At 48.6% G+C, this 25,835-nt stretch overlaps 1 protein-coding gene, 2 long non-coding RNA genes and 1 other non-coding gene across 6 annotated transcripts in view; 2 read left to right on the top strand and 2 right to left on the bottom strand.

The window, feature by feature from the left end:
- Positions 1–13,636, bottom strand: part of EMILIN2 (elastin microfibril interfacer 2) — a 64,773-nt gene extending 51,137 nt beyond the window's left edge. The window contains exons 1-2 of one of the 3 annotated variants that reach the window (XM_089305873.1): positions 13,070–13,636; positions 11,872–11,994 (exon numbers count right to left, since the gene is read on the bottom strand). In XM_089305873.1, coding sequence (XP_089161999.1) covers positions 11,872–11,894 — 23 coding nt within the window. In that variant the 5' untranslated portion in view covers positions 11,895–11,994; positions 13,070–13,636. Of the gene's footprint in view, positions 1–4,461; positions 4,615–11,871; positions 11,995–12,489; positions 12,994–13,069 lie in introns of those variants that run through there. The other 2 variants (XM_002713587.6, XM_089305874.1) reach the window with 2 other exon arrangements.
- Positions 5,284–7,659, top strand: LOC149123786 (uncharacterized). The gene is made up of 3 exons (XR_016214629.1): positions 5,284–5,533; positions 5,994–6,086; positions 6,216–7,659. It is a non-coding gene; the product is annotated as an uncharacterized LOC149123786 (long non-coding RNA).
- Positions 12,002–15,363, top strand: LOC149123785 (uncharacterized). Its single transcript, XR_016214628.1, has 2 exons — positions 12,002–12,158; positions 13,046–15,363. It is a non-coding gene; the product is annotated as an uncharacterized LOC149123785 (long non-coding RNA).
- A 7,369-nt stretch (positions 15,364–22,732) lies between these two features.
- Positions 22,733–22,867, bottom strand: LOC127492551 (small nucleolar RNA SNORA70). The gene has a single exon (XR_007922063.3). It is a non-coding gene; the product is annotated as a small nucleolar RNA SNORA70 (small nucleolar RNA).
- Positions 22,868–25,835: the final 2,968 nt, after the last annotated feature.

Genomic DNA, 25,835 nt, shown 5'->3' with positions numbered 1-25,835 from the left:
AGGCAAACGAATCTATAGTGACAGAAGGCAGAAGAGCAGTTCCTGGGGGAAGAGTTTGGGCAATGATCAGAGGAACGGATGATAAAGGAGCAAGAGGAGACCCTTGGGTGCAACGGACAAGTTCCTGACTGTGAAGTCAGCCTTACAGGTACCGGCACCTGTTTGAAGCCTTACACTTAAAACTTCAAAGATGGGCAACTTGCTTATGTAAATGATACCTCAGTAAAGTTGCTTACAAGAAAAACTGGGAACATTGATTCTATTTTAGGGAATAAAGTATCACCTGATTCTAGAATAGAAAATAGGGGCCAGCGCTGTGGCACAGCAGGTAAAGCTGCCACCTGCAGTGTCGGCATCCCATATGGGTGCTAGTTCGAGTCCCAGCTGCTCCTCTTCTGATCCAGCTCTCTGCTGTGGCCTGGGAAAGCAGTAGAAGATGGCCCAAGTCCTTGGGCCCCTGCACCCATATGGGAGACCCTGAGGAAGTTCCTGGCTCCTGGCTTCAAATCAGCCCAACTCCAGTGGTTGCGGGCATTTGGGGAGATGAAGAAGCAGATGAAGACCTCTGTTTCCCTCTTTATCTGCCTCTACCTTTCAAATAAATAAATAAATCTTTAAAAAACAATAGAATAGAAAATAAAGTCAATTTAACCCTTAAGAAAAAAAAACATACTTCTGTGTTTTGGATGTTTTAAAATCTCCAGATCTGTGAAAGCAAAGTGCTAGAGAGCTGTGATGGTTCAATATATCTCAATTAAGTAGAACCAAAATCAGAATCACTCAGTCTTTCCAGAGTTTCAAATGAGATTTAACAAGACGGTTTTTGTTTAATGTATCATATTATTCTTTAGATATAATAACTTTTTATTCTGGTCTGTTGGAAACTTGAGCCTACTATGTATTTTTGTACTTTTTTAGAAAAGATTTATTTAGGATGGCAGAGTGACAGAGAGAGGAGAGAGAAGAAGCAGACCGAGAGATCTTCCATCTGCTGGTTTACTCCCCAAATGGCTGCAACAGCCAGGGCTGCGCCAGGGTCAAGCAGGAACCAGAAGCTTCCTCCTGGTCTCTTACATGGGTGGCAAGGACTCAAGCACTTGGGCCATCTGCCACTGCCTTCTTAGGCATACTAAGGAAGCTGGTTTGAAAATATAGCAGCCAGGACTCAAACCAGTGCTCCAATATGGGGTGCTGGCATTGCAAGCAGTGGCTTAACCTACGTTGGTGCAACAATACAGGTCTCTATTTTTGTATTTTTAAAGCTGTGAAAGTATGCATCTTGGAGTGCTGGGTTCAAATTCTGGCTCCACTCCCAATTCCAGCTTCCTGCTAATGCTCCCAGAAGGCAGCCAGTTGTGGTGATGGCTCAAGTAGCTGGGTCCCTGACACCTACATGGGAGACCCAGATGGAGTTCCTGGGTCTTGGCTTTGGCCTGGCCCAGCTCTGGCTATTGTGAGCAGCTGGGCAGTGAACCAGCAGATGGATGATCTCTGTCTCTGTCTTTAAAATAAATAACATTTAAAAATGTTTAAAAAGGGGCCAGCACTGTGGTACAGGTTAATCCTCCACCTGCGGCGCTGGCAGGGTGCTGGTTCTAATCCCGGCTGCTCCTCTTCTGATCCAGCTCTCTGCTATGGCCTGGGAAAGCAGTGGAAGATGGTCCAAGTCCTTGGCCCCCTGCACCTGCATGGGCAACCCAGAAGAAGCTCCTGGCTTTGGATTGGCTCAGCTCCAGCCATTGCAGCCATTTGGGGAGTGAACCGGCAGATGGAAGACCTCTCTCTATATATAACTCTACCTCTCAGATAAAATTAAAGAAAAAATGTTTAAAAAATATGGAATCATTGATGAAGAAAGATAGTCATCACAGGAGTTTTTAATAACTGCCTTCAAATTGCCACTTTGTGAAAAATAACACAACATGCCAAAGACATATTGGCATTTAATAAATACAACAAAAAGCAACTGGTTCCTAGGATTACTCATTTTCCGGGCCTGATTCTGACCAGGGTGCGTGGAAGGTGCGTTGCTACCTGGTTCTGGAAGCAAGGTACAGACAAGGCCGGGCTCTCCCTCGAGGCTGCTGGGAAGGAGTGTGCTTTTTTCTTGCCTGCTGCTTTCTGCAGCGATGCAACAGGGCGACTCCCAAACAGCTCGAGAGGGGCCAGGTGATGATGTCATCTGTTGTGATGGGAAAGGCGTGCATCGCTGGTCACTGCTTTGCGGGGCCGTGACCTTGTGGCTTGGTCCTGAGAGGCCTCTGCAGGACCCCAGAGGTCAGACACACCTGATGCACAAGCCAGCCCTGAACACCATCAGCTCTGCAGCTGGATTTGAGATCCTGGAAAGTTCCGAATGCTGGCCAAGACTTGCTGATGCCTCCTGCCCTGCACCCTGCATCCCAGCAGCCTGTGAGAGCAAGGGTGAGGGCTGACAGCAGCCGGAGAAATGCCTTCCTGGAGAAGAGCTCTCCCCAGTAAGGCCTGGATTGCAAAACTCACCCCCGCCCTGAGCTCTGTCGCAACCCCTGTCACAGCTCTCGTCCTCCTCTGTTTTCAAGATCCGTGGAAAAGCTTCAGTTAGCAGAAAAACAAGTGGCACTTTCCCCACTATGGCTGGGAAGACATTTTTATGCCCTTATCTCATTCTCTGACAACAGCCCTGTGGAGCAGATGGAAGGAAGGGCTTCCAGCCAGAAGGAACTATCTAGTACCTTGCTTTACAGTGGACTCTGAGCAAACCCCCAGAAAAGAGAAGCCGATTGCCACCCAAGGCACAGTGTGCACCGCCACGAACGCTAGAGGGATGGGCAGCGTTGAGAGGTCTCAACAAATGCTCATTCCTCAGCGAGATCAGCCCGAGAGAGCTCCACCTGCGTGTTTTCTGTTCATCAAATTTCTTGTCATCAAATGCATGGTTTTGGAAGGCTGATGCTGCAAAGAATAATTTTTAGGCGTATTCCCTCATCTTCTAATATTTTCTAAATGGGAAAAAAAAAATGAGCAGCTGGGTCTTTCTGGGGCCTTCTACATGACACACCCTGCAAAGTTTGCCTTCTACAGCATTTTCGAAATTCAGTTCATTTGAACCCTCCCAACCTTTTTTTTTTCAACACCCATCTCCACTTTAAAACAGGAAGAAAAGTTAGTGGGGACTTTAATCATTTCATTACTCTGCCTTCCATGGGACAGCTGCCACACTGAAAATCGCAGCGTTCCTCCTGGGACGCTCCCCGGAAGGCCGCTCTCTGTCAGAAGCCGTGTGCAGCTCCATCGCTTGGCAAGAAGTTCATTGTTACTTAAGCCCAGAAAACTGCTCCATCGAGGACGGAAGCAGTTAATTCTGCCTAGTAAAAAGTCATGAGACCACCAATAAATCAGAACACTTGTGTGACAGATTGGAAAGAATCTGAACACCAAACGCTGGTGTAGTTTTAGGTTTTAAAAACCAGCCTGCAAAACATTGTGTAACAGCTGTGGGCAGTGCCTAGCGAGTTACTCTCAGCAAGCAGAAGAAGCATCTTGACACTATCCACACGAGGAAGAGGGCTTTGTTCCTCTCTAAAAGTAAGGAATTGGGTCTAGCATTGCGGCCACTGTCTACAACACTGGCACTCCATAACAGCACATAAGTTCAAGTCTTGGCTGCTCCGCTTCCGATCCAGCTCTCTGCTATGGCCTGGTAGAGCAGTGGAAGATGGCCCAAGTCAGTGGGCTCCTGCACTCATGCGGGAGACCTGGAAGGAGCTCCTGGCTCCTGGCTTCAGGTCAGCTCAGCTCCAGCCATTGGGGCCATTTGGGGAGTGAACCAGCAGATGGAAGACCTCTCTCTGTGTCTCTACCTCTCTCTATAACTCTTTCAAGTAAATTAGAAATAAATAAGATAAATTTAAAAAATAAAAAAGAAAGCAATGTGTTAGCGGCTGGCTGAAAGATCAACTGGGGATCAACACCAGTTAACCACCTCTAGTTAACAACCAACTAACTGGGCCATATTGATCTGCCACAGACCCTGAAACACCTGCAGAAGCCACAATAAGTACCAACAGGCAACCGGAGCATTTGCTGTCAATCGACCTCAAGTGCTTGCATGCACTCCCAAAGAAGTCACGGGCCGGCCCCACTTCCAAAGCCACGCGGGAAAATTGATTTTTCAAAGCCGATTTTAGGCCTGTCATTTTCCTAGTGCTTATCTTAGATCACCGAATGTGCTTAGGTCATGCTGTGGGGCACCTGTCTCCCTCTGATATGTTTCAGCATTACCTTCAAACCCAAAACCTGCAGGGAGAAGACCACCTCGGAGGAGGGCACCGCAGACACGCCAGCTAACATGGAAATGGCATTTGGCCAGGAGCGGCTTTTCCTGGTGCTATTGGGGGTTTACCCGTGGACCCCCTCTGCCCCCCAGCCCTGTCATGCAGACAGGAGGAAAATGCACCTTCAGGATGCTCAGTGACTTGCCTGATTCATGCTGTCTGATGGGCGAGAGCTCAGGCCAGGAGCCAAGTCTTCTAACTGTTCTTCCAGAACACGCCGGCTGCCCCACCCAGCTCCCAGGGAGCTGCTCCACACCCTGCCCAGCCCACCTGCCTTTTTCTGGCCACCTGCTAATATAACCTCACGTACCATGCGCTAATGTGGGTGGGCCAGATCAATGAGGAAGACCAATGAAAGGGGAGAACTCAGTTTAACAAGAAGCAAACTGTTTTTCTTAAGGCTATAACCCCGTTTGGAGTCCTATTAATTTTTCTCTAAGAAGATAAAATGTCACTCATGGGGCGCGTGTGGTGCGGTGAGTTAGGCTGCCACTTGGGATGCCAGCATCCCACGTCGGAGTGCCAGTTTGAGTACCGGTGCTTGCTTCTGATCCCACTTCCTGCTAATGGGCACACGGGCGGCAGCAAGTGATTGTTCAAGTCCCTGACACCCAAGTGGGAGACCCAGATGGAGTTCCCAGCTCCTGGTTTTGGCCTGGCCCAGCCCTGGCTGTGATAGGCATTTAGGAAGTAAACCAGAGAACGGCTGATCTCACTCGCTCTTTCAAGAGAGGAAAACAAACATTAATGAAAATCTCACCCACAGCATAAAGTTTCTTTCCCAAAATCTCAGTCTCTGCCCTCCCTGACCTCCTGCTGAGCTCGTGCTGACAATGAAACAGTGAGGGGGCAAATGTTCTAGAATTGCTCTAGGGCTCACATTTCCCCGACATCTTACTCACTGAGAACCCGGGAGAGGACAGGAGCCAGAAAAGGACCTTGGAAGGAAGGTAGAAGGACCCAAAAGCTGATCCAGATAAAAAACCAAAGGAATTAACAGCGCGTCTGCAGCCCTGGGGTTTGGGCACCTGTGATTCAAGCCCTTCCTTGCAGGTGTATTCTGCCAGGGGCTCAGGCTCCCTCAGTTGATTCAGGTTGCCTTTGATGCAAACAGCCAATTGACTACAAATTTTTTGTTTAAAATCTGAAAGAGGAGCAGGTGTTTGGTGGAGCAGTTGAAATACCCACACCCAAGGGTAGGCTTGTGATGCAGCAGGGTAAGCCCGGGGCACTGGGACCCCATATATTCCATATCAGAGTGCCAGTTCGAGTCCCAGTTGCTCCACTTCCAATCCAGTTTCCTGCTAATGTGCCTCAGAGGGCAGCCACGTGGGAGACCTGTGGCCATTTGGGGAGTGAACCAGGGGTTGGAAGAAATCTCTCTCTGTCACTCTTTCAAATAAATCAATCAATCTTTAAAAAAAAAAGACACCCACATCTCATATCGACAAAGTGCCTGGCCCCAGTCCTACTCCATTCCAACTTCCTGCTAATGCAGACCCTGGGAGGCAGCAGCTGATGGTTCAAGTAGTAGGGTCCCTGCTACCCACCTGGGAGACCTGGACTGTGTTCCCTGCCCCTGGATTTAGTTGTGGTTGTTGTGGGCATTTGGAGGAGTAAACTGGAGTTTGGGAGCTCAGTCTGTCTCTCTCAAATAAATACATATTTTTTTAAAAGCTGAAAGAAAAATTTCCCCCAAAAGGCACAGTTTGAATTGGATGGACTTTTGTTCCTGCAGATGTAGAAAGCATAGCAGTGGCTACAAAACACGTAAGCCTTGAATTCTATATTGGGGCCAGGGCTGTGGGTAGTGAGCTTGGTGGGCTAAGCTTCTGCCTGCAATGCCAGCATCCTATATGGGCACCAGTTCTAGTCCTGGCTGCTCCACTTCCAATCCAGCTCTCTTCAGTGGCCTGGGAAAGCAGTGGAAGATGGCCCAAGTGCTTGGACCCCTGCACCTACGTGGGAGACCCAGAAGAAGCTCCTGACTCCTGGCTTTGGAACAGCTCAGCTCCAGCCATTGCAGCCATTTGGGAAGTGAACCAGCACATGGAAGACCTCTCTGTCTCTCCCTATCTGTAACTCTACTTCTCAAATAAATAAATAAAATCTTTTTTAAAAAAAAAGTTATATTTTTTGTTTTAAAGCTACTTTTCCAGGCTGAGGTTTCTCCCTCATAGACAGTTCTTCTGCAAACAGAATGACCATCTGCTCCCTGGGAATTTCAGGATTGGAGGGTTCTGGAACTCCACACTCAAGCTAACACCTGCTGCAAATTCTTGGTCTGCATTAGGCCAGTGGCACAGGCTGGGTGTGCTGCCCCACCCAGGGCCCTCCCCACCTCATGAGATGCTTTTTTAAAAAAGACTTTATAAGCAAAATCCCACGGAGCTACAACACATGCCAAGAGGGGTGGGCGGGCTAGGAGAGATGCTGATAAATCCCAGTCCATTTGTGGTTTCAGGAAGTAGAACACTCCTGTTCCCGAGCTGGGAGGCAGAGCGAATCCAGAGGGAACCATCCTGCCTGTGCCCTGGGGTTCCTGGATGGGCATCCCTGCCAACATTGCAGCCAAGACACCTGCCAGGCCAGCCAGGGGGTTACGGGGCAAGGCAGTCACTGCCAGGAAGCGAGAATGGGGCATTACAAAGCAATGCGTGGTCAGAGAGAGAGAGAGAGAGAGCGCGCGCGCGAGCTGCTTTCCACCAGCGGGACACGCCACCAGGAGCTGTCAAACACTGGGCCCTTAGCACCCCACCAGAGAGGTGGCATCACAGCACAGGCTGTGGTAGGCCACACACACACCATTCCCACCATCCCCACCCCCACTGCACTTGCCCCAGGGTAAGACCTCTGTGGTCGTGGAGTGGGAAGCGCCTAAGGCATGAACATACCAGACCTGGACATAGATGCAGGCTTGGCTACTCCCTGATGACTTGCCCTCCTGCAGAATGGGCAGAATGACCCCAGGGGGTTGCTAGGAGAGAACTTCAACAAGGCTGTGGACAATGGGATTAAAAGATAACTTCCTTTTGGTGCAAACACATTTTGAAGTCCATGCCTACGAGGCAGGGTGGGGGTGGGGGGCTAATCAAACAGCTCATCACAAATGCATGCTGGGAAAACAGAATGTTTGGATTTCAAAAAAAAATTTGGCACCAAAATAAACTTATCTTTTAGTCCCATTTTCCCACCAACTTTCTGAAGTCTCCTTGGGATAGAAGGGAGATAGCGCAGGGGCTCATTACAATCCAATGATGCAGTCCAGCGAGGAATTGGCACCCAAGCAGCCTCAACTCCCAGCCCCTCAGCCTGCCAATCCCCCACGGGAAGAATCCCAAAGCAATCTGTCCCCTAAGCCAGCCCCCAACCAAGACGGCTCCTCCCCCGCTCAGGGGTGGGGACTGCAGCTTCAGAGCTGGGACTATCCTGAAGCTCGGTGGGTGGCCGGGACTCCAGCTAACCGGCCACACTGACGGTGGCTTTAATGATTAATCAGAAAGATTCCTTAGTTCAATGAAATTGTGCGCATTTGGTTTTAATATGGAAATATAAAGTAAAGCAATTATCTCAGAAGGGAGGGAACAAAGTCCCCAGACCACCTTGAGAACCAGGACTAAATGGGTAAGAACTGCCTTCTGAAGTTAGGTGCATGGCGTCCACGGGCAGCTGCCTCTTCCGGGTCCTGCCTACTGGCGTCAGCCCACTCAGTCCACACTTGTGGGGAGCAACCCGGACTAGACTAAGTTACTGGAATTAAGACTTATTCTATGCATCTGCTCTCCCACAATATGGCGCTGGGAGAGAAGAAAACAGCTTCTACACAGCTGCCTCCAGTTCAGCCAATAAACTGTAGGACTTGCTCCTGATTGGAGGAGAGCAGCGTGCTCGGCGTGTGGGCAGCCGAGTTGGGATTGGCGGAGGAGGACTATAAAGGAGGAGAGAGACGGCATGCACCAGGAACATCTAAGGGGAACACCTGTGCAGCCCCCAAGAGAGCCGGCCGGCGGTGTGCCGCTCCCCTGCGGAAGTGGGGAAAGTGGCCAGGGGGAACCGCCCTTCCACGGAGGTGGAAGGGACAGTAGCCAACCCGGGAAGAACCAGCAGCAAACCCGGGGAGGGCCGAGCAGACAAAAGAACAGCGCAGGGTCCTGTGTCGTTCCTCCACGAAGAGGGGGAGCGACACACACTGCTGCCGCTGCTCCAGACCTCATGGGGCCACTCTTAGGATTCAGCTCAGGGAAGACAAATCATTTTTTGTTGAAGCAATCCTGCACCTCCAGGGTCAAGAACACTCCTCATTTTCAGTGCCCGGGCACTGGAAAGGGGCAGAGACAGAGACAAGCAAACACAGAGAGGAAATCCCTAATCTTAATTTATTTTAAAAAAAGTTACTTTTAAATTTATTTGAAAGATGAGTTAGAGAGAGAGAGAGAGATCGATCTTCCATCTACATTCACTCCCCAAATGGCTGCAAGGACCAGGGAACTTCATCTAGGTCTCCCACGTGGGTGCAAGGACCCAAGTACTTGGGCCATCTTCTGCTTTCCCAGGTGCACTAGCAGGAAGCTGTATTGAAAGTGGAGCAGCCAGGACACAAATTGGCACTCATATAGGATGCTGGCAGGCAGTGGCTTAACCAACTGTGCCACAATGTCAGCCCCTAATTTTAATTGCTTTATTGTTATTATTTGAGAGCCAGAGAGACAAATATATAGAGACAGAGGAGTAACCATTGCCTGGTTTACTTCCCAAATGCCTGCCATAGGTGGCAGGGGCCCAACCACTTGAGCCATTCTCTGCTACTTCCCAGGGTGCACATTAACAGGAAGCAGGAATAGGGAGTGTAGCCAGGACTCCTAGAGTCCACCCACTCTGAGCTGGGCTGTGGGCGTCTTAACCAGCACAACTGCCAATTGAACATGCCAGAGTTTCGTTAAAATAAGCAAACCACCTGTAGAGCATAGAGGCCAGTGTGAACAGTGACACAGTCCATTGCACCATAGCAAAACGACCCCCTGTAAAAGAAGTGTAAGGCACACACATGCGCACAAGCTGTTCTCAACACTTCCTTGGGGACTTGCCTTCCACGAAAGAAGGTGTAAAGCTCTCAAGAACTGAGCGCTCTGCACTCTACTGAAGGCACAGCCTAAACGAGTGCACCCAGCACTGCTGTGGGGGCAGAGGCAAGGCCACAGCCCTGGGCGGGGAGGCAGCCCAGGCTCTTCCTGCCCTGCCTTGGGGAATGACTAGTCTCCCTTTCCTCATGGGTAAAATGAGTCTCCTGACCGGGTTTCCTCCTCCACTGCCACTGCTCTCTCTCCTTGCCCAAGTCTTCTTCCTCCTTTCCCTCCACTGCCCCTAAGAACTCAGCTCTGCTCACCAGCGTCAAGGCCTCAATGGCGCAGCCCAGCCATCCCAGCTGCACAAAGTTCTAACTCAGGCGACCTCCAGGCATGTGCTTCCAGCCCCGTCCCAAACCACCCCTCAGTCACTGCTGGGTGAGCGTCTAAAGGACCCTCCTTTCTGCAGGCCTCAGATTCTAAGGAAAAACTCATGGGATGGCCGGGTGAACAACACTTGCCAATCAAGAGGCTTCTAGATTCATTAGAAACAACTGAGCAATTCTACCAGAAACAGTCACTCCTCTTTCAGAAAAAAAAAGAATGTGTCTCCCTTTGTCTTCATTGATCCACTGGTCCTCAAAACACAGGAAACAGTCATTGAAAAATAAGGTGACCCACTCTTTCCCTATCCCTAAAAAATCTGTGAAAAAGGTTAAGACAATTAGCCAGTGCTAATTTCAAGATTTTCAAGTTCATCAGCCAAAAGCAGCTGTATTTTTTCAGGGCCCACACTTACAGTGCAGTACAGAAGATGCACAAATACGCTTAAATTATTTACATGCTTATGATGGAAGAAAAAGACCCAGATTGCTTATTTTAGTTTTGTTTAATGAAACAACAGAAACATCTGTCATTTTTGATAGCAATTTTGTTGTCCTTCTCGGTGGGTGGCAAAGCCCCACCAACTGCCTTTCATTACCCCACCAATCCTCCGGTGATTATTCACTCCCCACTGACAACCAAGTTTCACTGAGTTTTGATCAAACACAATAATTAAAGCCTCATTTGGTTTTCCAAGCAGCTAAAATAATTTGTGAAACTAAAAACAAACCATCTGTCCAACAAAAAGCATCACCTTTCAAAATGAAACATGTTGTTTAGCTCTGAGTTGTCACAGTATTAAGGTTGTAGCAAACCACAAAAGGCATTTCTTCTAGCAAAGGAATCAAATCTTGCAACAAATCATTCAGTGCTGATCTTTAAACAAATGCATTCAAAGTTAGTTCATGTCTCTACCACCACCTCTACAATCTTACTTGGTTCCAGTGTCTCTGATAGCTGACCAGGCACCCGAGGTGCTGTATCTGACAATTTATGCTGTGTTTGCAATGTATCCATGCCAGTGTGACAGCCCATTTCAGCCTTTTCCTCTGTGAACTAGAAAGCAGGGCTCGCCCCTCACTTTTTGTTCGTAGCCTAACAGGAGCTGTCCCTTCCCTGCTTGCAGGTCCCTGTGGGATCCAGCCACCATGTGGGACCCAGTGGCCACCTCCACCCCACGTGTCCGTAGGCTCATCCACTGCCCTGTGGAGTACAAAGTTCAGTCTGTCCCTGAGTTTTGCCAAAGGCAGAGCCGCCTACCGACTATTCTTTGCTGTAATGACAACTGTGCTCTAAGACAAACAACTTATTCTTCCCGGAAAACAATTTCACCCATCACATGTGCTCCCCGGCAGCCATTCACTGCCATCGCCCATCTTCTGATATCTGCCGGACACAGAACCTCAAAGGCTCCCCTGATGACAACTGGCATGGATTCAGGGGACCTGCACTCTGCGGCATCGCTTCCTCTTTGTTTGTTTAAGAGGGTGAAATCTTTCTAAGGAAAAGAGATGATTGGATCCTCCCCCTGGTCTTTAAGGACCATTCTCTCCTGACAGGCTTTGAGTGAATCCCCAAGTCTAATTAGAGTAAAAACCCCACCCGTAAGCAAATTCGTCCTGAGGACTCTAGTGATCTATAAGACTGAGAGAAGTCAGTTTTATATCAGTAGACACCGGCTAGCCAAACCCCTCAGCTAATCCTACATTTAAAGATTTTTAGCAGTATACATTTTGGAATCTCTGAGCGCCCCAGAAGGAGCAATATGGATCTAATTAGGTACAGCTGTCTTATGTTAGTAATAAAATCGGACGGGGGAAAAGAAGAGAAGCGGGGGTGGGGGTTTCATTTGTCCCTCCTGTCCCAGGGTGATGGCAAACGCCCAAGCCCTGCGCATCCTCAGCGCTCACTCGGGGCAGTCCACGCTTCCCAAACCGCCCAGCGTGGCTGGTACCCGGCTCGGCACTCAAACTTCCCTGTGGCTGGGCTCTTGCCAGATCTGGGAGAGATTTATGAAGGGCTGGAGCCCAGCGCGCCGACCCCACTCCACCCCCACGGCCCAGTCCGGGCCCGGCGCGCCCCGCCCTCTCCTCGGCTCCAGCACTTACACGAGCGCGGACGGACAAGGCATCTGGTTCCAGGCACAGTTGTACTGCGCCTGAATAAAACTCTCGCTTCCCTCCAGTACCGAGCAGCTCACATTCTTGTTCACGATGTACGCGCACCAGTTCCTGGGGAGAGACAGGGAGAAGGGCGCAGTGTAAACCCAGAGAACAATGAGGCCGGGAGAGGGGGCGAGCTGAGTTCAGCTGCCGACCCAGCAAGGGTCAGGGAGCCGGTCGCCCCCTACGCAGGCAAAGCAGGCACCGGAGGTGCGCGGGGAAGCCTCTGTCAAGTAAGCACCTTCACCCAACCAAAGGCAGGGGAGAGCCGAGCACCCACGGTCCCCGGGCTCCTGGAACTCCTGGGAGTAGCTTTCCGATCGCCCTGCTCTGCCGGACACTCCCTGAGCCCCATGCCCCAGCTCTGGCCCCAGGACGGCCCGCGCTAGCCGAGGAGCGCACGGCCACCCGGAGGAGTCGCTCCGGAAAGTACAAGGCGGACCCCACGAATGCCGCTGGTCACCTTCAGAAGGGCAGCTCCGGAGCGCAGCGGCGGCTCGAGGAGGAGCACGCGGGGGCCCAGGGCGTTTGGGGTTGGGGCGAGCAGAGGGGGCGCGCACTTACTTGTTCCTGGCGCTGGGCCGCGCGGGGTACCCGGGCTGCGGGCCGGCCTGGCACAGTCCCGCACCTCCCAGGACCAGGAGCGCCAGCGCCCAGTGCCAGGGCGCGCGGGGCCGGGGCCGGTTCGGCGACCACATTCTGTGCTCTGCGGGCGGGTGTGCCCCGCCTGCCCGAGCCCGGAGCGCGGTGGAGCGGGACGAGCGCCACGAGGCTGCCGGCGGCCCGGACGCCGCCCGAGAAGGCAAGAGGCTCGGGCACTCGGCGGGGCCTCCACCCGCGCTCCGCGGCCGCCCCCTCCGGCTTCTCATTCCCACTTCTCCTTCTGCAGCCCTGTGCGCCCTGCGCTGCTCCTCGGTCTCTCAATGACGCACAGGTCCCCCCGGGTGCCGCCCTCTTTATTTCACTTCCCTCTCCGATACGTGACTCTCTCCAGCGCGTCTCCCTGTCTCCAGTCCCCTCGCCTCTCGGCAGGGGGCTGGGGGTGAAAGAGCTAAGGGGTTCGGGATCAGGGTCTCGGTTACAGAATTTCCAATTACTCATTCCTTTGGTCTCTTCCCAGAATCGGAGCGACTCCGCCTCCCACCTTCCAACCGGCGCGCCCCCGGCCCCTCGGGAGTGGCCGCAGTCAGCGAGTCTGGCGGTGCCCGCGCCACGCCTGGGTGCCGGCCTCCCGGGCCGCACGAAGGACGTCTTATCAGTCCCCGGGGGTGCGGCGTCGGGGGCTCGCCTCGGATTCCTTCCTCTGGCAAGCTGCGGCCATTGTCCCAAGAGCTGTATGGACTTAGAAGACTTCAGGGGGCCATGAACGCTGGTCGCACCCGTCGGACGATTTCCAAGCCTCGGGGCGCCAGGACAGCAGGAGCCAAGCCCCGCGCTTCCTACAGCGTCTGGAGTGCCGGGGGACTCTGGGTGCCCCTGGCGTTTCACAATCTCTCTTCTTGGTGTCCCACCCTGAACCTGCTTGTCCCGTCAGGATGAGGGCATTTACTCCATCAGTGACTGGCCCTGGCCGGTGTTCAGACACTGCTGGACGTTTTTCTTTGATTGTATACTTTCTGCCTAGTCTTGAGTGACCCTAATCTCTACCAATTTCTTGGGGGCTGAAAGAACTCCTCGGAAGAATGGTAAATACACCCACCACGAATGCGTGGTCTTCTCGGAGGTCCCTGGGGCTGGGGGTGGGGGTGGGCGATGAATTTGAGATGAGCACCGTAGTGAGGTGACAGGAGGACAGCACAGGTTGATTGCAATGTGAGCTTGTAACAGGGCGCTGTGGGCTTCCAATTGTTGGGTGCATAATAAAGCTTTGCTGGGACTCACTCCCAGGTTAGCAAAGGCAGCCCTTGGCCCACTTGTTTCTAATATGCTTTGATGGTGGTGGGGGTGGGGGGGCAGCTTTTTGATTTGCAAATGGAAGAAGAAACTTCTTCACAAGAGCCCAGCAGAAAACTATCCCATGTAAGGACATACTGTGTCCATGAACTCTCCGAACAGGGATCATGCAAATAACGGACTGAAGTCATCCCAGCCTTCAAAAGAGCCACCCCCGGTGGGAGGAGGGAGAGGGGAACTACAGAAAGGGACACAAAGCTGTCTCGGGAAACCCAATCTGAATCTTTCTTAGGACCTCCTTATCCTCCTGGTCCTGACACCATCGCCATTTTGTCCATGATGGGCCCGAGAGAAGAAACAGAGCATAGACATCAAGGCTGAACTGATCAAGTTAAATCTATTTTTTCCACTGAATCGAAGTCACACTAGGAAGCTCTCCCAGAGTCTGAGGAGCAGCTCTTCACTGGGAAGACCATGATGTTAGATGTAAGCGGCTATAAATGGTGCTTGTCAGTGAATAGATTGCATGCTGAGCACCTGTTACCTGCTCGGCACTGTGCAAAAATACAGAGGATTCATGAGCGAGCCATGACGTGGACCTGTGTTTGCAGAGCTTCAAAGCGCTCCTGTGCAGATGCTGCTACGCAGCCAAGTGAGCCTGTGTTTACTGCACCTGTTGCTCCAGACACAGACCCGGGGATACCTGGTGGTGGGCTGCTCCGGGAAGATGAAAGGATGCTCTTGGCTTTTAGGAGGCTACCAGGGGTCTAGAGGCTGAGATCCCAAGGGAGTCTGTGCCCTGTGTCTTCTCCCACCAGAGGAAGAGACACAGACAACTCAGGAGCTGCAGAAACAGGGACAGGGAAGCTGTTGGAGTGTGGAGAGTAGGAAGAACCAGACTAATTGAGCAGATCATCTGGTTCCAGCCATAGGCAATTATGCGAGTATAACTGGCAGAATGCTCCAAGTGTGAAGTCTTCATATGCCCCCAGTTACCTTAAAGGAACCCTTTGAAAACTGTTAGTTTTCCTGTAATAATCTGAAGGAATTTCTACTGCTTTTAAGACAAAAATAGGGGTGGTGTTTGATGAAGAGTTTAAGACACTTGTGTCCACATTAGAGTACCTGGGTTCAATTCCTGACTCCAGCTTCTTGCTAATGCAGATTCTGGGAGGCAGCAGTGATGGCTCCAGTCACTGGGTTCCTGTCACCCATGTGGGAAACCTGAATTGAGTCCCCAGCTCTTGGCTTCAGCCCCCTAGCCCTGCCATTGCATCATTTGGGGAGAGAACTAACAGACGGGAGCTCTCTCTTCCCTTCTCTGTCTCTCTAAATAAATAAATAAACAAAACTTTGAAAAGTGATCCGTAGTAACTTACACCCTGGTGTGACCAACTTACCTAAAGCAAAAATCCAAGGTAGAACTGCTTTGTCAGATCCATCCCCTCAGCCACTTGATGGTCATGATAATGGAAGTCCATCAGCTCTGTGCTAGGGACACTGCCCGTGCAAGCTGTAAGCCTGCTAGGCATCCAGGGCACCAGATGCCACCTCATTTGCCTGGTGGAGAAGGAGGGTGGGTGACCATTACTGAAGCAGCAGTCATTTGTTCTTTTGTATAAAACCTACAGGGGCAGGTGCTGTGACATAGCGGGTTGAGCCACTGACAATGGCACCGGCATAGCATATGGGAGCTGGTTCTGGTCCTAGCTGCCCCACTTCTGATCCAGCTCCCTGCTAATGTGTCTGGGAAGGCAACAGAGGATCGCCCATGTCCTTGGGCCCCCTGCGCCCATGTGGGAGGCTGTGAGGAAGCTCCTGGCTTCTGGCTTTGGATCAGCCCAGCTCCAGCTGTGGCAGCCATTTGGGGAGTAAAACCAGTGGATGGAAGATCTCCCTCTCTCTCTCTCACTCTGCCTTTGCCTGCCTCTCTCTAACTCTGTCTTTCAAATAAATAAATATTTTTTAAAACATACCATTTGATAGGGAGATAGAGACTAAATTATCTCTGAGGAAAAACAACTGGCTATAACATCCAGAAAGATCTAAGTGGTACAATTTTGTTTACCCCCATCAAGTCTCTAGACTTCAACATTTACAAATAATAGCTATCCTATCTTATCATAGGCTTTGATTAGGTAGAGTGGAACAGAGCAAAGAACACTCTCTTCAGTTTTTTGTAGCTGCAAATTTCCTATTGGCTATGTATAGCTAAAGTCAAAAGTCTCAATACTTTTTAAATTCAAGACAGATCTTATCAATCGATTGATCAGATGACCTTATTAAGGACAAAGACCATTATTTTAATCATCTTTCTTGAAAGACACCAGGAGTTTGTGTTCCCACACTGATTAAGAGTGTGTACCTTGGGACCAGCACTGTGGCACAGCAGGTTAAGTGGCTACCTGCAACAGCAGTGTGCATTGAGCGCTGGTTCCAGTCCCGCGTGCTCCACTTCAGATTCAGCAAACCAAGCACTTGACCCCTGCCACCCACACGGGAGACCCAGTTGGAGATCTGCGCTCCTGGTTACGGCTTAGCCCAGCCCTGGCTGTGGCAGCCATTTAGGGAGTGAACTAGTGGATGGAAGAGCTCTCTTTTTGCCTCTCTCTCTCTCTGTAACTCTACTTTTTAAATAAATAAAATAAATCTTAAAAAAGTGTGTACTTTAGCACATTTTACACTGTCACCTGAGAATTTCAAAACGGTGAGAATTTGAAATCCTACCTGAAATCACATGTGAAAATAGTGTTCAGGGGTCCATGCAATGGAGTCAGTGTGCTCTTTCTAATCTGGCATCCTCACCAATCTTAGCAGAATGATCTGGAACAAGCGATCAGTCTGTCTATCCTCAATTTTCTCCTCAGAGAATTAGAAGACCTCAAGCGGTTCTTGGGAGAAACAGCAAACCACTTAGTATCGTGCCAGGCACACAGGAAGTAGTGTGTGTGTGGGGGGGTGATTGCTCACAATTGTTGCCGCCAGCTGGCGCCGTGGCTCAATAGGCTAATCCTCCGCCTTGCGGTGCCGGCACACCGGGTTCTAGTCCCGGTCGGGGTGCCGGATTCTGTCCCGGTTGCTCCTCTTCCAGGCCAGCTCTCTGCTGTGGCCAGGGAGTGCAGTGGAGGATGGCCCAAGTCCTTGGGCCCTGCACCCGCATGGGAGACCAGGAAAAGCACCTGGCTCCTGGCTTCGGATCATCGCGATGCGCTGGTTGCGGCGGCCATTGGAGGGTGAACCAATGGCAAAAGGAAGACCTTTCTTTCTGTCTCTCTCTCTCTCTCTCTCTCTCTCACTGTCCACTCTGCCTGTCAAAAAAAAAAAAATTGTTGCCATCAACACTTTAGTAAAAATACCAACCTTGCAGTCAGGTCCAGGAGCTTTTATTGAGTGTGTCACCAACGGACATGGAAGCTGGCCTTCTACTGCAGGTCCTCTTTCCAAACAGGAAGTGTAAAAAGTGAACGTGGAAAACTCAATGGGAAAAACCCATATGTGCTAGTCCAGAATAGAATCCTGGGGTCAGCACTGGATCTGGTGGTTAAGACACCCATATCCCATGTCAAAGGACCTAGGTTTGATGCCTGGCTCTGGCTCCTGACTCCAGCTGCCTGCTAATGTGGACCCTGAATTGTGCGGTATTGGCGCAAGGGATTGGATTCCAGCCCCCTACATGGGAGACGTGGATCGAGTTCCCAGCTCCTAGCTTCCAGACCCAGCCTCTGCCCAGTTCTGGCTGCTGTGGGCATTTGAGGATTTGAGGAGTGAACCAGCAACTGGAGTTCGCCCTGTCTCTCTCTCACAAGTTTTTATTAAAAAAACAAAAAACAAGCAAGAAAACCCCATGGAATACTGGGCTCTTGACTTCTAGCCCAGTTTTCTCTCTACTGCTCCCAAGAGAAAACGTATAGCTCAGCTGATTGTTTCAGAGTTCATCCTCCACACTGTGAACCAATATATTTTAGAACAATTCAATGAGTTCTTTGGGAGGATATGTAATGCTCCATAAATAAATTCAGATCATCAGGCGATTTCATAGTAAGTATCTTCTCCCTTAAAAATGATCAAATCAGTTACTAATTCCATATCCCTTCATTTTTTCAGATGTTTCGTGGCCTTAGGCATACTTCCTATAGCTAACTATATACCATCTGCTCCATTTCAGACTTCTTGGCCATCACACGGTGTGGTTTTGAACACATTTTTCATCATATACAATAACGGACACAAATAGGCTCTTAGTAGTTTTTGTTTGTTTCCAAGATTGTGGCAATAGCTTGGGCAACAATATCTTTATATAAATATGAGCACATCAAGCTATGTTGTAGCTCATCATTTATTTAGAGAGTGAGAGCTGTTGTTCTAGAGTCAACAAAATGTACTAAAAAGACAGAATGTGTTTCATGATTATCAAATACATTATTAAATTTTAGCATGATTCTGGCCCAGATGCAAAATAGTACAGACTATTGTTGGGCAAATTAACTTTCTAGCATTTCAGGTTGTGTAATCCTTTTTTTAAGAAAAAATTTTTTTAAAGATTTACTTATTTGAATGGAGAGTTACAGAGAAAGAAAGAGAGATCTTGCATCTGCTGATTCACTCTCCAGATGACCACAATGGCTGGGGTTGGACCAGGCTGGAGCTAGTAACTTAGAACTCCATCTGGGTCTCCTATGGGGGTGGCAGGAACCCAAGCAGTTGGGCCATCTTCCACAGCTTTCCCAGGAGCATTATCAGGGTGCTGGATTGGAAGTAGAGCAGCCGGGACTCAAACTGAAACCCGTATGGGATGCTGGCAACTGAAGTAGCAGCTTAACCTGCTGTGCCACAGTACCAGCTCCAGGCTGTACAATTCTAAACAATGTTTTAATTATGTAAGCAAGCCAGTTATCATTATTTGCAGTACTTAAATGTTCTGTGAAGTTACCACAAACACTGAATCAGAAAAGGCTCAACAACTGCTCTGAGGAGAAGCTGGCTGGGATCCAACAAGCCTGATCAGAATGTTCTTGTCAATCATAATAACTCTGTTTCATGCATATTTCTGTTTAGCACATCTAATTTAATATATAATTGTTGGGGCCAGCATTGTGGCACAGTGGGTTAAGCCACCACTTGCAATGCTGCCAGCCCAAATCAGAGTGCTGGTTCCAGTCCCCTGGCTGCTCCATTTCCAATCCAGCTCCCTTTTAATGCACACGGGAAAACAAGAGAAGATGGCCCAAGTACTTGGGGCCCTGCTACCCATGTGAGAGACTTAGATGGAGTTCCAGGCTCCACTTGCAGCTATCTGGGGAGTGAGCCAGCAGATGGAAGATTTCTCTCTGTCTCTTCCTTTGTGTCACTCTGCTTTTCAAATAAATAAATAAATCTCTAAAGATATACTCATATATATATAATTGTTGATTCATTAATACTCAACTCATGACCCATATCATTATCACTCATGTCTAACAGAGCTTACTAACACACAGATTTTTTCCATAAGACTATCATAGCCTTCTTGTAGGTGGGGAACACTAGACAGCACTTTGGCATTCATGCTTTTAAAAGTGAAATAGGGGTGGGCATTTTGCCTCATGGCAGCTACACTGCTTGGGGCACCCACAACCCATGTTGGAATGGGTTTGACTTCTAGCTCTCCGCTCCCAATCCAACATCCTGTTAATGTGCACTCTGGAAAGCAGCAGGTGATGGCTCAAGTATTTGGGTCCCTGCCACCCACATGGCAGACCTAGACTGAGTTCCCTGGTCCTGACTTCAGCTTGACCAAGTCTGAGCTGTTGCAGACTTCAGCCTGGAGCAGTTCAAGTGGATGGAAGGTATGTGTGTGTGTGTGTGTGTGTGTGTGTCCCTTTGCCTCTCAAATAAAATAAATAAATAGGGGCCAGAGTTGTGGCACAGTGGGTTAAGCTGCCACCTGCAGTATTGGCCTCCCATATGAGCTGATTCAGCTCCCTACTAAAGTGCCTGGGAAGCTGTGGAAAGTGGATGGACTCCCTTGGGCCCTGCCACCCACCTAAGAGACCACATGAAGCCCCTGGCTCCTGGCTTCAGCCTGGTCCAGTTCTGGCAGTCATGGCCACCTGGGGCATGAATTAGTGGATGGAAGATCTCTCTTTCTCTCTGTAACTCTGCCTTTCAAATAAGTAAAATAAGTTAAAAAAATAAAAGTGAAATCACCAACAAAAAGCAGAAAAATGAGAAAACATGGCACCGAATGTACTACACAAAGAATACTTATTTACAGTCCGAGCTGAAATAAGTAGACAGGGAATTACCTTGCTGGGCCTCAGCTGGAAACACACACATATCTTGGAACTCGAATTTTTCCCCACTCTGCACAGGTCCACAAATGACCAATAAGGCACTGTGAGTATTGCTTTGGAGCTACAAACATACTTTAGCCAATAAATGAGTTCCAAAAAGGAAATCTGCATATAATGAGAATCAACTATATTTCAACCAAAGTCAGGGAACAATAGAAAATGCTACAGTTGAGGACAGAGACACGGCTTGGGACCCTTCATCCCATACCAGAGTGTCTGGGTTTAAGTCTCAGCTCAGCTCTGGATTCCAGCTTCCTGATAAGGCATATTTTTGGAGGAAGCAGGTGGCAGCTCAAGTACTTTGCTCCCTCCTACCCACATGGGAGACCTGGATTGAGAAAGGGAGAGAAGGAGACCAGAAAGAGACAGACAGAGAAAGTTGCCATCTTCTGGCTCACTCTATAAATGCTCACAATGGCTCTGGCTGGACCAGGCTGAAGCTAGGATCTGGGAAACCAATCCAAGTCTGCCACATGGGTGGCAGGGACTCAAGCTGCCTCCCAGAGTGTGCATTAGCAGGGTGTTGGAATTGGGAGTAGAACCTGGGCACTCTGATATGGGATGTAGGTATTCCGAGTGGCATCCTAACTGTTAGGACAAACATCAGCCTCAAATTTGGTACCTTTTTTTATATTTATAAGCAGAATGGTTAAGTTGTATTGCTCCAAATTTATATGAAATAATAATGCTGATTCAATTGTTGAATATCATAAAGACAAGTTTAATTTAAGACTTAAAGGACATAATATGAATTTGAAGTATGAAATTTTTAACAATAGTTTTTTAAATCCCCCTCTGCCCAAAAACAAAAGTCACAGTAAGGGCTGATGTAGAAAAAAAATCTCTAGTTAATTTTCTCCTTTATCTGAAGATATGCAGGGTGACCAGATGTCCTGATTTGCCCCAGCCATCCCCAGGTTACTCTTGGTATAGATCAGTTAACACTGTTAATTATTTTTAGTGTCTCCTTTTATCTTCAAAAGTGTCTGTGTTTGGATTATAAATTATGTGTTCATTCTAAGAGACCTAAAATGAACTGAAAGCCACACTGTGTTTATTTAGCACATCTTTATAAAGTCTAAAACGTTAGTAAATGTCAATGCAAATAACTTGAACTTCACTTGGCTCTATCTTCTTGAATTTAATTGATTAAAAATGAATAATCAGAGATATTTCACTATAGCATCTCTAACTTATTAAGAATGATTTTCTTTACTTGAAAGGTAGAATGACAGAGAGAGAGAGAGAGAGAGAGAGAGAGAGTCTTCCATTTGCTGTTTCACTGCCCAACTGACTGCAACGGCCAGGGATGGGCCAAGCGGAAGTCAGGAGCCCATAACTCCATCTGGGTCTTGCACATGAGTGGCAGGGGCCCAAGCACTTGGGCCATCATCTGCTGCTTTCCCAGGTTAATTAGCGGGGAACTGGATGTGAAGTGGAATAGCCGGGACCAGTGTTCCAATATGGGGTGCTGGCGTTGCAGGTAATAACTTAACCACAACGTTGTCCCCAGCCTCCTTTTAAACTCCTTCTCAGGAGTGAAGACTTAATACGCAGCATGGCACCAGATTCTGCTTAAATGCTCAGGGCCAGTCCTTGCACCCGTAAATAGTGCAGGGCAGTGAGGTCCTGCTCACATGCAGCCCATGACCCAAGCCATGGGCATCTTTGAATAGTTTAACATAGAAAGACTAAAACAATGCAAACAGTATGCTACGGAAAGGTGAAAGCCATGGATCTCTTTTGATGGATGGGAAATAATACAAGGGGAGGCAGAAGTTTCATGTTCGGGAGTACTGAGGGGCCAAGGAAGAAAGTGCCCATCCCTGTCACACTGAGATGTTTTTCCCTAACTTTGTTTTTATATTTTTGAAAGTATTTTATTTCATGCATACTCTGAGGTTACACTCTCTAAAGGGCGATCGGGGGCAAAATGGTGCCAGGATTCCTGGGAGAAACAGGAAGAATATTAGAAAAAGTTACAAGAACTTGGTTCCACCCTAAAAGAACCTTTCACTGTATTATGAGTACTGGAGATTCCAACTTAATAAAGGTTCTTAATATTTTTCTTTTATCTATTTGAGAGGCAGAGCTACAGAGAGCACTCCCTTCTGTTTTATCCATCTCCAAACTGCCCTGTTTGGGGGCTGAACTGGGGCTGAAGTCGGAAGCCCGGAACTCAATCCAGATCTCTTCTGTGGGTGGTTGGAACCCAATTGCTTGAGCCATCATCACTGCTTCCCAGGGTCTGCTTTGATAGTACACAGGAACTGCAGCCCACTGTTGAACACAGGTGTAGGTGCATTAACTGCTGGGCTAAATGCTGCCCCTAATGAAGAGTTTTAAAAAGCAAAATTTGTGGGAGTGGGCATTTAGACTAGCAGTTAAGATGTCCACATCCCAAATCAGAGGACCTGGGCTCAAAACGTGGCTCTGCCTCCTGACTCCAGGTGGACACAATGACTTGGCCAACATGAACCCTGGCTGCTGTGTCTTGAGGTTTCCCAAAGCACCCCGCACACCTGTCTGCAGTCTAGGTTGGGAGCAGCATGAAGCCAGAGCCACGAATGTCCGCAGTAAAGGGCTGTCTCCAAGCTCCCTTAGGGCAACTCATCCACGCCACAGGCTGCCTGCAGTACCGAGGAGAAGGCTATTGGCAGCCGCTGCACACCAGGTCCCTGTGAAGGAAGGGAGCTGGTCGGCTTGGCTGGCTGCCGAGGACTGTACTTTGCAACTGTAGCTTCTATCAGAGTAGCACACACATCAGAAAATGAGCAGAGCTGTGTAACCGGCACCCAGAGCTCCTCACAGCTCCTCTCCGTGATCGCTACTACCCCAAGTCCTGCCTACTGTAACCTCAGTGCTGCCGGTTACTTCTGAATAAAGGTTTGTTGAAGGAAAAAAAAAAGTTTTCTTGCTTACTTTGTTCAGATGTTCTCCCCGAACCTGGCACAGAGCCTGGGGTACAACACCATTTAATAGCATCGGTTGAATGAATGAAAGAACACAGACAGGTGTCTGACTTTTACAAGAGCCAAGTTAACTCGCACACAATACAGGGGGAAGAGACATTCTGTTTCGGGGAGGATTGGGGCCCAGAATGCAAACTTGGAGACAAACTGAACCCTCTGACTTTGAACAGAAGATTACACTTCAGTGTCATCTTTCAACAAAGGAAAACAGCCCAAATTAGTCTCAACCGTCAAGTTTTCCTCGGGCTTTTATCAGTTGCACTCACGGCACATCCAGTGTTAACTGGTGACACCAACCTCCAGAGCCCCTGCTTCTCTCTGTCCCTTGTAAGTGGCCCCGTGGTGAGACCCCCCCCCCTGCCTCGATGCAACCAGAAAATGCCTATTTCCAGCCCTTCTCCACCCTATGGCAGGGCCCAGTCAGTCGGAGAACAAAATAGTCACCCTCGCCCTGGGCCAGAGCATGTGATCCCTGGCCAGGGTGCCTCCCTCCCTAATGAGTGAGGGAGTGAGAGGCCAAATAAGGTTTCAGACATCCAGCCCCTCAGAATTGCAGTTCTCCTGCACTGTGCTTTGAAATAGCTGGAATTAAGAACCAGGCATTGCCAAATCACAGCTTAGCGAGAGAGTTCTGTCAACTATTTATTAGAGATAACAAATAAAAGGAAAATCCACTTCAGCTTTGAACTGCCATTCCTAAATGAATCCCAGGGAAATACAAATAAATTAAATCTTTTGAAGGGCAGAGTCATGATGAATAATTTCATTAGGTTGGGGTTCTAAATATTTCTCTAAGATACTTCAGAATTTTAAAGAGAGCAATCCGGCACCATGAGCACTGTTTTGCTCAGAGGATGATGGCAGGATTGATTAATCATGCCTCCTTAATGAGGTTGTCTGCAGGAGCATATGAGTTAACATTGGAAAGCAAGCTTACAAAATGCTAAGCATCACAGAAGAGCATTAATAACTACGCTTACAGGCAGGTAGACCCACTTAAAAATTCTCCACCAATAGTGGTGCTTTACGGAAGATGGCCCAAGTGTCTGGGCCCCTGCCGCCCATGTGGGAGACCTGGATGAAGCTCCTGGCTTCTGGCTTCGGCCTCTCTCAACCCTGGCTGTTGCGGCCATGTGGAGAGTGGACCAGCAGGTAGAAGATTCTCTTTCTCTCATGACTGTAACTCTGCCTTTCACATAAAAAGTCTTTTTTTTTGAAAAAGTGGTGCTTTAAAATTGTGTTAACATCTATAGAACATAAAATTTGCCATCTTAACCATTTAAAAATTATTTATTTATTTGAAAGGCAAAGAGATGAGAGAAGCAGATCTTCCATCCACTGGTTCACTCCCCAGAAGCCTTCACTAGCTCAGGGCTGAGCCAGGCTGATTCCAGGAACCAGGACTCAGTCATGGATAGCATGGATCATACTACTTGAGGCATCATTTGCTGCCTGCCAGGGTGCACATTAGCAGGAAGCTGGAATTGGAAGTGGAGCTGACACTTGAAACCAGGTACTCTGATCTAGGATGTAAGCATTCTGAGCAGTATCTTCATATGTCTGCCCTTTACTTTTAGTTTTCATTTACTGAGACACGTCTGGAATCTGGAGGACTTCTATTTCCACTCTGACAATTTCTTACTTCTGATTGCTTTGAATATATCCAACTCTACTCTTAAGTATCTGTATTAAGCGTGCCACTATTCCATCTTTCTCTACAATATTCTAAAAACAGTTGCCATGTTTCTTGTTCATTTAAAAATAGTGGGGAGAGTTGGTGGAAGGGTGGGTATGGTGGGAAGAATTATTATATTCCTAATGTTGTATTTGTGAGATACATACAAATAAAAAATAAAACATAGCTTGAGGGTGGGTGCTTGGCTCAGCCCTTAAAGACCCTGTTTGGGATGCCCACATTCCACATCAGAATGTGCGGTCTGAGTCCCAGCTCCTCTGCTTCTGATCTAGCTTCCTGCTAATGTACACCTTGGGAGGCAGCAGATATGGCTTGAGTACTTGGGTTCCTGCCACCTATGTGGGAGACCCAGATTGGTTTCCCAGAATCCTGGCTTCCACCTGGTGCAGCCCTACTGGTTGCAGGAATTTGAGGAGTGTACCAGCAGATGGAAGGTCTGTCTCTCTGTCTCTCTCAGTCCCTGTCTTTCAAAATGAAAATAAATACATCAAATTGTTTTTAAATTTTAAAGTAAATTTATTGAAACAGAGTTCACAAACCACATACCACACAATTGATTTGTTTAAACTAAAGTTTATAACTCAGTGGTCTTGGTAGAGTTACAAATAAAGATGACTTATGATGGAGTTATGTCATGATGAACTCATCAAATTGAAAATATCGTAAGTTGAAAATGTATTTAATATATCTAACCTACACACCACCATAACTTAGCAACAAAGAACACTGTGGTGTATTGGTTGTGTCCCATGATCATGTGACTGCCTGAGAGGCACTGCTATTGCCAGCCTCCCAAGAGAGTATCATACTGTATATTGCTACCATGAAAAACGATCAAAATTCAAAGTAGAATTTCTACTGGATGTTTTTGCACCATTGTAAAGTTGTGAAATCTTTTTTTTAAGATTTATTTTTTTATTTGAGAGAGTTACACAGAGAGAGGCAGAGAGAGGGAGAGAGAGAGGTCTTCCATCTGCTGGTTCACTCTCCAATTGGTCGCAATGGCCAGAGCTATGC

The sequence above is a fragment of the Oryctolagus cuniculus genome, chromosome 10 (genome assembly GCF_051225735.1).
Source record: "Oryctolagus cuniculus isolate XC-2025 breed Fujian yellow rabbit chromosome 10, ASM5122573v1, whole genome shotgun sequence".
Classification (NCBI taxonomy): Eukaryota; Metazoa; Chordata; class Mammalia; order Lagomorpha; family Leporidae; genus Oryctolagus; species Oryctolagus cuniculus.
The sequence above is the reverse complement of the archived record's forward strand: the minus strand, read 5'-3'. Positions and strand labels throughout refer to the sequence as shown.